General features: G+C 37.5%; 1 protein-coding gene across 3 annotated transcripts in view; it reads left to right on the forward strand.

The window, feature by feature from the left end:
- The first annotated feature begins 1,444 nt into the window (after nucleotides 1-1,444).
- pik3cd (phosphatidylinositol-4,5-bisphosphate 3-kinase, catalytic subunit delta) overlaps nucleotides 1,445-13,657 on the forward strand; it is a 33,600-nt gene continuing 21,387 nt past the window's right edge. Inside the window, exons 1-5 of one of the 3 annotated variants that reach the window (XM_057827467.1) lie at nucleotides 1,445-2,074; nucleotides 5,759-5,942; nucleotides 6,803-7,031; nucleotides 9,843-10,066; nucleotides 10,302-10,478. In XM_057827467.1, the coding sequence (XP_057683450.1) occupies nucleotides 5,802-5,942; nucleotides 6,803-7,031; nucleotides 9,843-10,066; nucleotides 10,302-10,478 (771 nt within the window). In that variant the 5' untranslated portion in view covers nucleotides 1,445-2,074; nucleotides 5,759-5,801. Of the gene's footprint in view, nucleotides 2,075-5,758; nucleotides 5,943-6,802; nucleotides 7,032-9,842; nucleotides 10,067-10,278; nucleotides 10,479-13,657 lie in introns of those variants that run through there. The other 2 variants (XM_057827458.1, XM_057827476.1) reach the window with 2 other exon arrangements.

Below are 13,657 nucleotides of genomic sequence, written 5' to 3' on the forward strand. Positions count from 1 at the left end.
TATCCTTAAATTTAGTTTTGGCCAGCTTTAAAGTGGATTTACTAGATTTTATTATGTTTATTTTTCTTGATTTTGTTTTTGTTTGTTTGTTTTCGTTTAGTTATTCACACTCTGGCCCATTTGTCAGGTGCACGATAAAGGGGGGGGGGTATTTATTTATTTATTTTTATTAGTGAAGTGATAGCCTCCATTCAGATATAACTAAAGCTTTTCTTGTCAAATTTGCATCAAAAATGACATTAGTTTCTAAATTGCACTTAATGGATGTGACAGATCTCATGTCATAATTATGACAGTCCTACAAACCTATATTCAAATAAAGAGTTACCCAAAAAGTTTAAGCAATTGACAATATTGGTGACAAATAATTTTGGTCTTAATCTCAACTGTTTTCCTTTGTGATGGAAAGGTTTTTTTGTAATCCATTGTCTGTACTGCATACTGCTGATGGGGGTGTGGGAGCCTATCCCAGCTGACTACAAGAAGGACGCAAGGTATATAACGAGTTGACAAATAAATAAAACAAATAATTCATACTCACAGTCATGCTCATTGACATTTTAGTGTTGAATTAACCTACATTGCATGTTTTGGGGCTGTGAGAGGAAACATGAACAGCGAGAACACGCAAAATCCACAAAGACAGGCCCGAGGCTGGGTTTGAACAGTAACTTTAAAGAATTGTTTTTTGTTTGTTTGTTTGTTTGTTTTTTTAAGTTATTTGCTATTTTGCAGAACCTTTTTTAATGTTAGTTACATGGGAATGCAACTTTTGGTCATGCTAAATTGATGTAGTTTTCTCTCTTGCTCAGTTTATGGCTGAGAACATTGTTTATACTTACTACTGCAGCTCTGACCAAGAGTTTCTCTTTTGCACTGTCACTTCCTGTTTTTTTTGACAGATGGTCTGAAGAACCCTCTCAAACACTGTTTGGGTCTTTTGACTTGCATTTCAAAAAAGGTGTTATAGAGGTTTGCAATAGTGCTCATAAACTCATAAGCTTATAAATCATCCTATAGCCTACTGATTGGTAAAAAGAAATTATGTGAACTTCTACTCAGATACATACAAACACATACGTATGTGTATTTAGAATATATATATATATATATATATATATATATATATATATATATATTTTTTTTTTTAAACAACCATTTAAAATTGATACATGGTAATGTTTTTTTTTTTTTTTTTTTTCCCCAACTTTGGCTGCCAGTGACGGTGGGAGACGTCAAAAATATATGAACTGTAAGGGCTGGCAGTGAGTGATTGTGTTCAAGTGCCCTTGACAACAATAGACGTCCAATTTTTTACTGGGGGGCACCTCGTCAATATAAGCTAAATAGTTACTGTATGTTCAATAATATTATCTACATTTAACCAATTTTGGCCTGCTTTATATGCTTTATTATATAACCAATGCATACGATGTATTTGGGAAATTGATTTTTTTTTCTTATAATTGTTATTTCCATTGTCTCTTTTTTATCGTTTGAAAACACTTTTGTGCATCTCGAATATCATAAAATTGAGTGCTGTATAACTCCAAATTTTGATTCGGCATTTGCATTGACATCCCTTTTTCACTTGATAATTTCATACAGTTGAGTAAAGCGACCTTTTGGGAGGAAAAACGATTTTTTTCAGGGCTAACAACCAACTTTTAGTTCATTGCCAACAAATACTGAAAAAATATACTTGTATTTTTTGACACCTCTCCCCCTCAATAAAAAGTTCGTTGTATTTATTTATTTATTTTTTAGTTTGGATGTGCTGAATGTTGTGTCGAAGCGTTCATGCTTCTTTTCGCGTGGAGACAGCTCGTCAGTTGGCAGACGATCCCTTGGCCAATGGCACTAACATAGCAAAGTACAGCAGCTCAGTCCGCGTGTGCGCCACATCCAGGCGTGGACGCTTTCCACGCGGCGCCCACACACAGCTGGCGTGAGCCCCGCACATTGGATGTAACACCACACGGTGTGTGATTAATGTCCTCGATGGCACTTAAGTAGCCTCCATCTTCTCCGTGATAATCCCACGAAGAAATGACCGGTGTGTAAGGGCTCTCAGGCAAGTGTTTTCCACTCGTTCGACATCACTTTCTGTCATTGAATACTAGATTCAATTTATCCGTTTAGGTGTTTTCTTCGTAAAATAATAATAATATTCACCACAATTGCATCTCCTTTTAGCATACGTTGTCCATTCAAGGTTCTTTATATGGCTCACATCATTGCAAGGTGTCACCTAACCAAAATCAATAGTCTAGAATTACTTAATGTCTGCGCTGACATTGTAATTGATTTGCTTAGAACAAACCATCATTTTCCAAATGCACGTTCTCATTCTTTAGTGTATTGAATATAAAAATTGTCCGTTTTTTGTTACTGCAATGATTTTCAGACATCATTGATACGTACAGTTGATCGATGGTCATTGTGTCAATGTGGCTGACCAGTTTTTCAACAGATTTTATTTTCATTAGTAAATTACCGGGGAATATTGCATTATCGATTGGAGTACATTTGTATCATACCAATTAAATAATGTTACAGTTAGGTGCTACATAAATATCACACACATATATGTGTTATATATTATGCTATATATATATATATATATATATATATATATATATATATATATATATATATATATATATATATATATATATATATATATATATATATATATGTGTGTGTGTGTGTATATGACACGTCATGTCATGCCAATTATGAAGAAATAACGTTACCTTTAAATAAAAACTAATCACTAATTGTTGTTGTCTCTTTTTTCTAAAATCAATGTTTTTCTAAATCTGTTACATAGAAATCGTAATGGTTCATTGATTTTTTTTTCAATCGCATGATCGTAACTATCTTTATCAAGACAACTCCATCAAATATCAACATTGTCATCGTATGTCATTGATGTTAATTTTCAAATGATCAAGCAATTGTATAGTATACTGAAGATTTGTTGTAAAAACTATATTATCACTATCACTTATGATACACTATCATGTGCCTGGTATGATATTCTGACGGTATGATAACCTTAAGCCAAAATATCACGGTTTCACGGTATTGTGGTCTTGTAATCATAGCTCTAAAATGTGTTACTTTGAGATATCTGGGTTTAAAAACTAAAAAAAAAAAAAAAACTTTTTTCCATTGAACACGATTTTTATTTCTTTTAAACATATTAAAAAATTGGAACATAAGTATCATGTTTATATATACATATATATATATATATATTTATATATAGCGTAATTTCTGGACTATTGGGCGCCCCTGATTACAAGCCTCACCCAGTACATTTTTAAAGGAAAAACCATTTTGTACATATATAAGCCTCTCGTGCCTATAAGCCGCGTGTGCCCACTTAGTAACAAGAGACACTGACAAAGAAATACACAGTTTTCAAAATTTTAATAACACACCTTAACTTTTCGTTCCAAACAGCGCCGGCAAACACGGCAGTTATATAGCAGCGGCACAGAAGTTACATAGCATCAGTATGGCGGTGCAGCACTAATTGTGCTGGTTAATAAAAACATAAAAGTCTTTGTTAGCAATCTTCATTTTACTCCTGTGCATTCAAACCATGGAAGTCTTCACCCTCAGTGTCGGATATGAAGACGCTCAGATGCACTTCGCCATGCACCTACTCACTCAGTCTCTCCTTCGCTGTCGCCTTCAATGTCTCCCATAATGAGGCAAATTCACTCCCAGCCTGTGCCGTCCTCCTCGCGCTTTACGCTGCCAGGCTCCCCCGGCAAACCTGTGCTAAAGCTGCTCTTCGCATGCGGCGAGTCTTGGCAAACGATCTCTCGCCGCTCGTCATCAAAGCTTCTCATACAACTCGGATGGCCAATTTAATTTCTTCAAGCATTTTCCATGATGCAGGTCTGCCAATTCTACTCATGCACAAAGACGAGGGTCCGCTACCTCTATTCATGCACGACGCACAAAGTTTTTTTTTTGTATACATCTTTTTATTGAGCTTTGGAATACATTGACATGATTTAGTAGTTCTCAGCCACATCTGAGATAACAGATCAGATAGTCTTTATCATGGCACATTTGATGTAGATAGGAGAAAAAAAAAAGGGGGAAAAAAAATAATAATAATATTAACAAAAGATAGGTTGATAACAACACTTTGTCTTTGCCATGAGAGAGAAAAAACAAGAAACAAAACGGGAGTTATGTTTGGCTGTATCAAGAGCAAGTCCTCATCTATTTTACACAAACGACGCAGTTAAACTACCGGTAATAGTGCAAACTAGCGTCTTCCTCGACACGTATATTCCACGTGTCTCACTCCCACATTCCATGCTCGAGCGCCCCTGGCGGCCGTCAAAAAAATACACAAATTGGCCGCATCATTGCACACGCCGCAGGACCCAAACTGAGGGGAAAAAGTAGCGGCGTGTAGTCCGGAAATTACGGTATATATACATATAATTAAATTTAAATAAATGCAGTCCTTTAGGAGCAAGCCACAGCAAACAGACAGCGGAGTGGACCAATCAGCAACGGGCGGATGTTACGTTGGTAAAGCGACAAGAAACTCTAGCGCGTCGAAATAAACATACGAGGAGTGCAGAGAATGGAGAAGTTTATTCAACATGGCTAGCGTGAGACAGACTGTTGGTTTTAGCGACTCGATTTGTTTTTGTTCATTTAAAACAGAATTTACTGCGGACATGAACATATTCTCGGCTCTATCGTTAGCCATCTGTGTTGTTGTGGAGACAACTTCCAACGCGCAAGAGTGAAGTTGCTCGTTAAGAACACGTGACGCAAATAAACAACTGATTGCACGGTAACCTTTGTTCGGGCTTGAGAGGCCAATGAGGAGCTGGGTCCCAGACTGTTCTTCCGGTGTTTAAAAAATACAGGGAGAACAGTCTGGCCAGGCAAGGTGACCCTATACCCACAATTGCCAGAGAGAAAAAAAAACATCAAATGTTTTACCACCGCTAGACACACTAAACATGCTGGAGTTAACTTCCGTAGCTGGTGGGAAACGTTCCTGACAGTGATTACTAACCTTAAATTTTGAATAAATGCGAAATTGTATTGGAGGTATTGCCTCCTCGGCAGCCAACCTCCGCAAACATGTTTTACATGTTGATTGGCCCTCCTCCTCTAAGCCGCGGCCATCTGTAACTTTTTTGTAGCCGAAGTATTCCCATACCTGCAATTTCGTTTTTTCAGATGGGGGGAAAAAGTTCAGGAGTTTCACCTCCTACAGCCATCGTGTAGCACAGCTGACTCACTGATAATGAGCAACAATCGGTGAGGGAGGGCAGAACCTTACAGCTGCAAGCGAGGGATTTCTCCTTGTATTTTTGGGGCATAAAAAATAACTAATACCTTAGGGCCGATATGACGGAAACCTTGACGTTTTCATACCACGTTATACCTTGAAACCGGTAATCAGCACATGTCTACTGTTCATGAATATTGTTGTCCAGTGTCACACTTCGTGACAGCGACCCCGTAATTTCTTAAACTAAGATCCATATCCTATGTATCTCTTTCCCCAAAGCATAGTGCAAGTTCAGGTTATTATGATACTGTCCGTGTTCTTGAAATTCTTGGCACAATGTTGTATGACCATTCTCTTAAAAATTTGCAAAACTGAATGTTATAATATGACAATAAAACTGTGTATATGCATTAATGGTGCCCACACTGTATTAAGCATATACTGTATGTACATTTGTGTTGCGGTGAGCAGCGGCAGAGGAGCTGGCGGTAAATGAGAGGGCGTCACCGTCACCATGCCCCCAGGGAAGCATGGGATGCAGGAGGAGTGGGAGCGAGAGTGTGACCAAGGCATCAGGATGGACTTCCTGTTGCCCACTGGCATCTACCTCACCTTCCCAGTGTCTCATAAAGACACAATCAAGAGCATCAAGTTGGTATGAGCATGAATAACAGTATTGTACCAACATCACACATAAGTACGTCCAAAATGTCTACGAAGAATGAAATAAGCTGAATCATCTCCAAGTAAATGTCATTTGATTTTCTGGATGTTGCATTTCTCCTTGGCCGCTCTCCTTATGAATGCGAATGTGCTGTTTCCATGCCAACCACTCTGCCACCTAAGACACTTCCATTTAGCTGTGTTTAGTAATGATACTCTTGGAAGCTTTTAAGATGATTAAAAAAAATAATAATTGCTTGCCGCTTCTTGTTTTTTTTTTTTTTTTTTTTTTTTGTGAGTGCTCCAAAAGTTTCAGGGACGAAGAGTCGCTCATTGAATTTCCTTGTCAGTGTTTTGGTGTGAATTTGTAAGAGTATTTAAGTTTAAATAAGTATTTCTTTCTCTTTATTTTCTTACACATTTATACAGTGTGAAAATGCATTGCAGTTTGATTAATTCCTTTTTTTTTAGTTTTTTCTTAATCTTATTACTAGGTGTTTTTATTTTTACGACAGAATTTTTTTCAATAATAATGTCCATAAAGCTCAACCTGTTTTTTGCAGAAAATGCACGACAATAGATCGATGATTAGGATTCAGTGCCGGCTATCATGTTAGAAAATGTTTTTTAAAAATTCTATTTTTCTATGCAAGGTACAAGCAGATGTTTTTAAATATATTGCTTTGATTAAACTCAAAGACAGTCAGTCTTCTTTCATATATGTATATGCTGCACACAGCCACGAAGATGTACACTATATTATTTGCATGATTTCTAGGTTTTACCATTCTATGCTGGGATGTAATTTCATTTTGTATCTGAATTAATGAGAGATTTATTTATGTTTTTCAGCTGGTTTGGGAAAATGCCAGAAAAGAGGCACTTTTCTCAGCACTTGGTCATCCAGACGCATATGTCTTCACTTGCATCAAGCAGACGGGTGAGAGTGAGGAGCTGGAGGAGGAATCGAGGCGTATAAGTGATGTGCAGCCCTTCATGGGCGTTTTGAGACTGGTGGCCAGGGAGGGTGACCGTGTTGAGAAACTCACCAACAGCCAAATCAGCTTTTTAATAGGCAAAGGTCAGCAACACTCACTTTCACTGCCAGTGTCCATCTACTGTAGTTTTGATTAATTGTTGCCATCCAATGCAATGTACAGTACATTTTTCTTGCGAGAAAAATTAAAAGATGCAGCTACAGTGGTATGAAAATGTTTGGACACCACTGATAATTGTCAAGATTTTCATTTATTATAGATTTTCATTTATCAATAATTGGTTGTGTGGATCAGCAATTTGAAGTGTACAAGACACGAAAAAGAATGTTTATTTTATACTACACGCAGTATTTTATGCTCCTAATTGATATACACCGAATGGCTTTGTCCGGACGCAATTGGTGTGTTTTGTTGTTACACCGGGGAATGGCGTGAGCCTTTTTGAGTTTCCAAAAGGAGCGGAATTTTCCCATAAGAATACATCATTATCCGATTAATTTGTTCCACAGCCCAATAACCTACACTAAATCCTTAATAAATACTACATGTGCAATAGACCTATCACGAAGCCACGCCCCCTTGGAAAACTCTGACAACCCAAGGCTCTGTCAAATTCTCTCAGTGACAATGACTGAGTGAACGAACGATTTATGGATTGTGGCGGTCGTTCAAATTTCTAGATTTGCACTACCACAGTAGGCAATAGACCTGTTTATTTTTGTTTTGTTTTAATGAAAATATTTCGTCTAGAAGCATACAGAGAGGGTTGCAGTATGTCCATGGTATTAAACTTTACAGAGGAGACCCTTTTTATAATCGAAGTGAAATGCTACCACTCGCAACTTAGGGCGCTTTCACACTAGCACTGTTTGGTCTGTTTTAAACGGACCAGATTTCTTTTTCTGAGCTAGTCCGCTTCGTTTTGTAAATGTGAACGCGCTTCTGAACTCTAGTTCGGACCAAACAAACGAACTCTGGTCCTCTCAAAAATCATGGGTCTCTGTCTGTTTAAGCGCACCCTGCTTCGCTTGTGAATGCAATCAGAGCAGGGTGCGCGTTCGCTACTTTATGTGCAGCGTCACAGTGTGGTACTGTGATGCTCCAGGCTGTGACACTACATGCAGTGTATCCTTGGAAGCAGAGTGCAAACGCTATTCAAAATCAACAATGGTAAGAGGACAGATGATCAAACATGGCCAAATGTTGTTGTGCTGCGCCAAGCAGTTGCATTTGATTCACAGTTTTAATGTGGCGGTTGTGTTTTGCATGCTGTTCCTGAATGCACCATGTAACAGTGTGGAAGCGTGGGAAATGATACTTTCACTTTGACTGTTCTGTTGTTGTTGGCGTCGCCTATGGTGGACAGAAGCCATGTTGTGTAGCACAAGTTGTAAATTAAAGGATTAAAAACCTGACGACAACCTTGAACCAAAAGCTGTAGAAAGCGTTCATAGGCTGTTATTTTTTGCAAAAGGAAAATCTATTAAATAGTTATGTAAGTTTTGAGGTGCACCTGGCTTCTTTTGTTTATCGCACTTTCCGTAAATCCTACAAAATGTTTTTGACCTCTCATACATTAATGTGTTTTTCTGTTGTTTTATACATTTAAGTTGATGACCCACACAACCAATTATTTATAAAAAAGAAAATTAAAAATTAGCGTTGCCCAAACTTTTTCTTCCCACTCTATGGGTAAAATAAGGGCTTATGCCCAGATACTCACACAAAACCACATGAAATCCCACCTTTTGAATTATGAATTATGCGTATCATGTTTGTGGATGTGTGCGTCCCAATATACTTAAAATATGCTTGAAAATGGATGGTGTAAAACTATTTATCTTAACTATAAGGTCCCTACATTGCAAATTTTCATTACTTGCAGGTGGGTCTAGAACTTTCGCCACACTGTGAATCAGTTAATTACTGGATACAGTACTTATAATACGGTTTGACACCATTCAGAAAAAGACATGCATTTGTGATTTTTTTTTTATCAGTAAGTGGTATTGTTTATTTGACATTGGTATATATGGCAATTATATCATTAGACTAATAGCATAATTGCCGAACCCATATTCTGACATTTTCTGAATTTTTTTTAGACTAATAGCATAACTGCTGAATCCATATTCTGACATTTTCTAATTTTTTTTTTTTTTTTTTGCAAGCATATCGATATTTTGATGACCAAGACACAGAGTGTTTTTGAACAGTTCTGATTGGTTTTGGAGAAAAGCAGTAAGGAAGGATGATGCACCAGTGATAGAAGAGTAACATTAAACATAAATATCAGTTTGGAAAAATATGATTCAGACAATTATGCTGTTAGGCTAACAATATGGCAGAATGACTTTCTTCTCCAGTCTGTTTTACAGCAGCTCTACTTTGTTTTTAAACATGTAGTTATATTGTCTAGTGTCAAGAGTGAGTAGCTAAACTTTGCTTTACAATAACAGTAAAAATCATTCCAAATCCGCATCTACTGTTTGTACGTCATTATTTAAGAAGAGAAGAAGAGGCAGTGTTGTATGTAGAAAAAATATACAATATATATATCGATAAATAGTTGGCCTGCACTGGTGTGGAGCAGTCTGTCATGGGAGGAAATGCTGAGTGATTTGATGGTGTTCCATATTGGGTGGGAGTCACGAAGCTGGCCTTTTTTTTTTTTTTTTATCAGGCTGTCCAATTTGGCCCTGTCAGCAGTTGAGATGCTGCTGCCCTGGCACATCACTCCCTAGAGGAAATAAAAAGTGTTTTGCTTGATGTTGATTCTTTGTGTTTTATGATGAAACTAAGGAAAATTAAAACAAACCTTAAAACACATGATCAACTAAGTTTCCAGCTTCCCAGACTCGACTTCTCATTATGAATGCATTTGTTGTTTTCAGGCCTGCATGAGTTTGAGGCCCAGAAAAACCACGAGGTGAGTGAGTTTAGGACCAAGATACGAGCGTTCTGCGAGGAAAAGGCTCAGCTACGGCAGGCGTCACCATGGCAACAGTGGATGGCATACATGTTCCCATGTGACCTGGAGCCATGCTGCTACCTGCCGATGTGCGGCAAGTCACAAAACACCAAGATCTTCATTAACATCAAGTTTGAGGCCTGTGACGTGAGTTCACATGAAATAATAAAGTCTATAGTTTAGGTCATGATGAGGCAGAAACTATTGATGCCTGTCAGTGCTCATAGAAAAAATACATTTTTGAGTTGATGTTTCTCTCTGGTTCTGTTTTCTCTCTGTCTCTTTCATCTTTGCTAATTTACCTCCCACACCAAAAAAACACCAATTTGGAACTCTTCAAAATCTAACTGACGAGTCAGACACCATTGTAAATGTGTGGCAGGAAAGCTTCATGGTGCAGCAGGAGCTAAAAGACCTCCCCATGGCTCTAATGAGAAGTGCCCTTAAGAAGAAGGCCACTGTCTTCCGCTCCCTGCAGCAAGAGCCTGAGGACTACGTTTTACAGGTTAACGGAAGGTGGGAATTCATCTATGGGACACATCCCCTGTGTCAGTTTAAAGTGAGTTCCTCATGTTCATGTTGCTCGGTATGTTTTTAAACCCCTCCAAAATCAGTTGAATTGAAACAACAGTGTGTAATAATGTAGTCTTAAAATAACATAGGGATGAGCATCTCTCAGGTTTCTGTGGTGACCTCTCACTTTATCAATTGATATAATATCAATATCATATCATCACAATATTTGAAAAACCCGTGACCATTTTTTGAGATACATTGTGACATACTGTTTGCAGGTAGCAGTATTTATAAATGCAAAAGACGTACCTACCTTGACACATTATAGTAAATCATATTATTTTCCTTGTAGTTCGTTTACTAGACAAACACACATATATGACCAATACCGAGGGGTGGAAGTGGGCCGGAATGGTCTGGAACGCCGTTGCAGTATAAGATTCAAGGCCGGAACGGGACAGAACAGTGCGTTGATCCCAAAAATATTACGGCAACTGTCAAAACCCTATGTAAATAAAAAAATTAATAAACTGCCAGGCTGCCACATGTATCTCATCTCCAAGAAGAAAACAACCTACGTCAGATTTACTTACACAAGTGTTAACAACGAACAAGTGCTTGTGTAGCGTCATCTCTTTCCACCGATATTTATTATTTATTTCTTCCACGGACGGCACGGAGCTTTCCCCAGCTGCTGCAAATATCTAAGTCTGACAGTCGCGTCGATGTGCGCATGCACGCATGCGCGCAGCAAAGCAAACTGACCTGGATACAGTTGTCTATTCAATTGGCTGACATACTAACATGTGATCAGGACGTTCAAATACACGTCTTCTGGAACAGCAAAAAAAAAAGTGAAAAAAAGAACAAGCAACAGCAAAAAAAGATGTGAAAAAAAGAACAAGCCTCTTGAATTGATGCAATACAGAATGGCAATGCAACAGAAAATTGATCAGATCTTTAAGAGAAACGAAAGAGTTGAAGGAGCTTATTTTATTTTATTTGCTCTGCTGGGGAGGTTCAGAACATCTTTCATGTCAATTTTCACTTTGGACTTTTTTTTCTTTCTTTTTTTTTTATGTTAGGATACTTATTTATTTCGTTATAATTTAAAAAAGTAAATGTTTGCGCGATCTTCAAAATAATATCCATTTCACTGTGCACAATATAAGTCATTTGTACTAAATTTTGTGAATGTGTGTTACTTATGTGTGTTAAAAAAATACCATTTTGAATAAGAATCAGTTATTTTGTTTGTATGTGTTAAAGGAATAACATGTGCCAAAAGCAGTTTTATCTGCATTTCAGTGGTCTTTGACCCCCAACCAAAAAAATAAATAAAATTCTGGCTCTGTGGCGACCTTCATGACAGGGAGGTCTGACAAGAAATTCTAGCCACTTTCACCCCTGCCAATACTGTACCTTTTATTCAACCCACACAGACTATCCAGATTTGCAAAGCGATGTGGCAACATGGTGCAATACGTTATGAAATTGAGCATCTGCATTCGCGATGTTTTTATGTTAACCTGGTTGTCTTCTGTTGTTGCCATATGTGAGCTTTATCCCAGCACTCAAGTTATAGCCTACTATTGCCCCAAAGCAGCTTCAAGGTTCGTTCAGGCACATACACTGTTAGCTTGGCTGATACATTAAGTGTAGTTATTGATTGTTTGATTTTGGTGTGGTTTTTTTTTTTTATTATTTTTTTTAATAATAATAAAATAAAATAATAAAATAAAATTGACTTTTTACTGACTCTAATAGAGAGTAGCTTTAAAGTGTGAATACCAAACTAAGACAAGAGCCAGTCTTACTGCTAGCTATTCTACAACAAGTCATTAGCTATGACAAAACACAAAGTAATTGGGTAGCTTGACCTTCATGTTAAAAATGATTGCTCAAAGAATCTAACGGAAATCACAAATTTCATAAAAATTATTACAAAAAAAAGAAAATGCTTAAACAGAGAAAATGACATACTTCATGTTTTATACACAAGTTCGTACGGACTGCCAGCCAGTTTTTTACTGTGACACAAAATGAAATGGCATTTGAACTCTGTAACGCAGATAGTTTGAGCGATTAGTCTTTTTTAAGTTAATGTGTTAAAAAGCCAGAGGTGTCCAGCTGCAGGCCAAGTCGAAAGTTATCGTTTTCATTGTGAGTTGAGTCAAGTCATGAGCCAATCAAATGTGGGTGTGAGGGGAAAAAATGGACTGGCACATTCAGCGAGTGAAAAGGGGTCATTGTAAGTCTCAACATAATGAAAGTACTGTAATTCACTTAATAATGGTGGGATCAATTCTATCATCACAACATATAGGAAGACAATCTAAACGAACTATATAACTAAAGTCATAATGCAAATAAGGTTGCTTAAAAGTTGGTGGGGATAATTTCAGCATCCTAAAAAGTTGGTAGTGTTATGTCCCCACCGTCCCGATGCAAACATACACCCTTGTTTCTTAGCATCGGAACAGTTAAAACTGTGAGTCATTCAAGGTTTGGTCCAGTGATGCTACCTGCAGGCATGACTCATATCAGTCTAGTTGGTAGCACTGCAGGAAACATCTATTCAAGTCCTAACAAGATTTGGACTGCATTAGCCTAAGCTGCAAACAAACAGCTCTTCGATCAGAAGTTAACCTGCACTCTAAGGTTCACTGATTGTGAACCTCTAGAATAAAATTAATTCCGGGGGGAGGGAGCTAGAAAGCTCAGCAGCAATGTATGTTACGAGCTACGGATGAAATGACCAAGTAAAAATGATCTTGATGTTTACAATTTATGGAGTGCAGAACCACATGTTGCACACACAACATAAGGAATTATGTACACTTATGCATTCCCCCCCCCCCCCCAAAAAAAATATATATTTATGTTAGTGCTGCAATTATTAATCGATTAACTCGAGCATTTGATTAGAAAAAAAGATTCGAATTAAATTTTGCTGCTTCGAGTATTTGTTTAATTAAAGTGCTGTTGTAATGGTTTGTTTTGAAAGTGTTTGCATCTAGTTTTATTGATTTGGGTGGATTCACTGCCCCCTAGTCAGCCTCATGTTACAAGGCTGAATCCAGCTGCTCCCTGTTAAGACCAATATAAGCTGGGTTTTTGTTTGCACTAATGTTTTTTTTAATGTATTTCTAATTTAGTCTATAGGTATATTTAACCATTTTTTGTGGGAATATGTGTCTGAACCATTTGTTAAGAGCATTG

This window comes from Corythoichthys intestinalis, chromosome 2 (assembly GCF_030265065.1).
Source record: "Corythoichthys intestinalis isolate RoL2023-P3 chromosome 2, ASM3026506v1, whole genome shotgun sequence".
Taxonomy (NCBI): Eukaryota; Metazoa; Chordata; class Actinopteri; order Syngnathiformes; family Syngnathidae; genus Corythoichthys; species Corythoichthys intestinalis.